Source organism: Myotis brandtii, unplaced genomic scaffold (genome assembly GCF_000412655.1).
Source record: "Myotis brandtii unplaced genomic scaffold, ASM41265v1 scaffold146, whole genome shotgun sequence".
Classification (NCBI taxonomy): Eukaryota; Metazoa; Chordata; class Mammalia; order Chiroptera; family Vespertilionidae; genus Myotis; species Myotis brandtii.
Window position 1 is genome coordinate 482,027 of NW_005355247.1, and position 881 is coordinate 482,907.

Genomic DNA, 881 nt, shown 5'->3' on the forward strand with positions numbered 1-881 from the left:
AATGACAAACTGGAGAAGCCTAGCTATAGCCTCAGGTTATATGGCTATATTTTTAATGGAATTGTGCTTTACTTGATAATTTATATTGAGAATTTGGCCTTATAAGTTTTCTTCTCTTTCTACTTAACTTTCAGTAATAGTTACTATTGAAGGAGACAGACAAAGGTCATTGTAAGAGAAGGACTATGGAAGGATTTTAAATGGTGGGTGAAGGATAAAATGAAAACTGCTTATTAGAAAAGTAAAGCTATTTATGTTTTTACAGGTAACTGAAGATCAAACTAAACCTGCAGATGAAAGTGCATCTACCTAGTAGCTTCCTAAAATTTAAACATGTATAGTAAATTAAAATAAAAGTTTTTTTATGTAATATTTGTGTGTACTCATAAAGATCACCTACCTCTTTCTCCCTAAGATTTATACTGATGTTTATTTTTTTCTTTCCCTAAAGGATAAAACAGCTCATGTTGTTCACAATAAAAATTTCACACAGAAATAACCTGTCCCCTCACAGTCCCCAGATGCAACATTTTGGCCTATTTTCTCCTTCTAGTCTCTTTCTACATGTATAAATATGCTAGAGTTCCGGTGCACGTATTCATGCATATTGAAAGGAAATTAATTAGAAGGTGGCGAGCAGGGCCGGACTGGGCGAGATGGGCTGGACATGCCCTGAAGTCAACCTACCATGGTATCTCCCTAGCCGGCTGCACCTGGGGTGGTGCTGGGGCTCCACGGGTGTCTGCAGAGTGAGCGGGATCCCTCTGGCAGGTGGGGTCCCTTGGCCTGGCCTGAAGGGATTGGGCCGAAACCGGCAGTCCGACATCCCCCGAGGGGTCCCGGAGTGCGAGACAGCACTCTGCAAAGTTGCTGTCACTCAG

The 881-nt window shown here is 41.5% G+C and overlaps 1 protein-coding gene across 1 annotated transcript in view; it reads left to right on the plus strand.

The window, feature by feature from the left end:
* Positions 1-370, plus strand: part of MRPL39 (mitochondrial ribosomal protein L39) — a 14,435-nt gene extending 14,065 nt beyond the window's left edge. Inside the window, exon 9 of the mRNA XM_005861212.2 lies at positions 266-370. Within this exon, the coding sequence (XP_005861274.2) occupies positions 266-313 (48 nt within the window). The 3' untranslated portion in view covers positions 314-370. The remainder of the gene's footprint in view (positions 1-265) is intronic.
* The last annotated feature ends 511 nt before the right edge of the window (positions 371-881 follow it).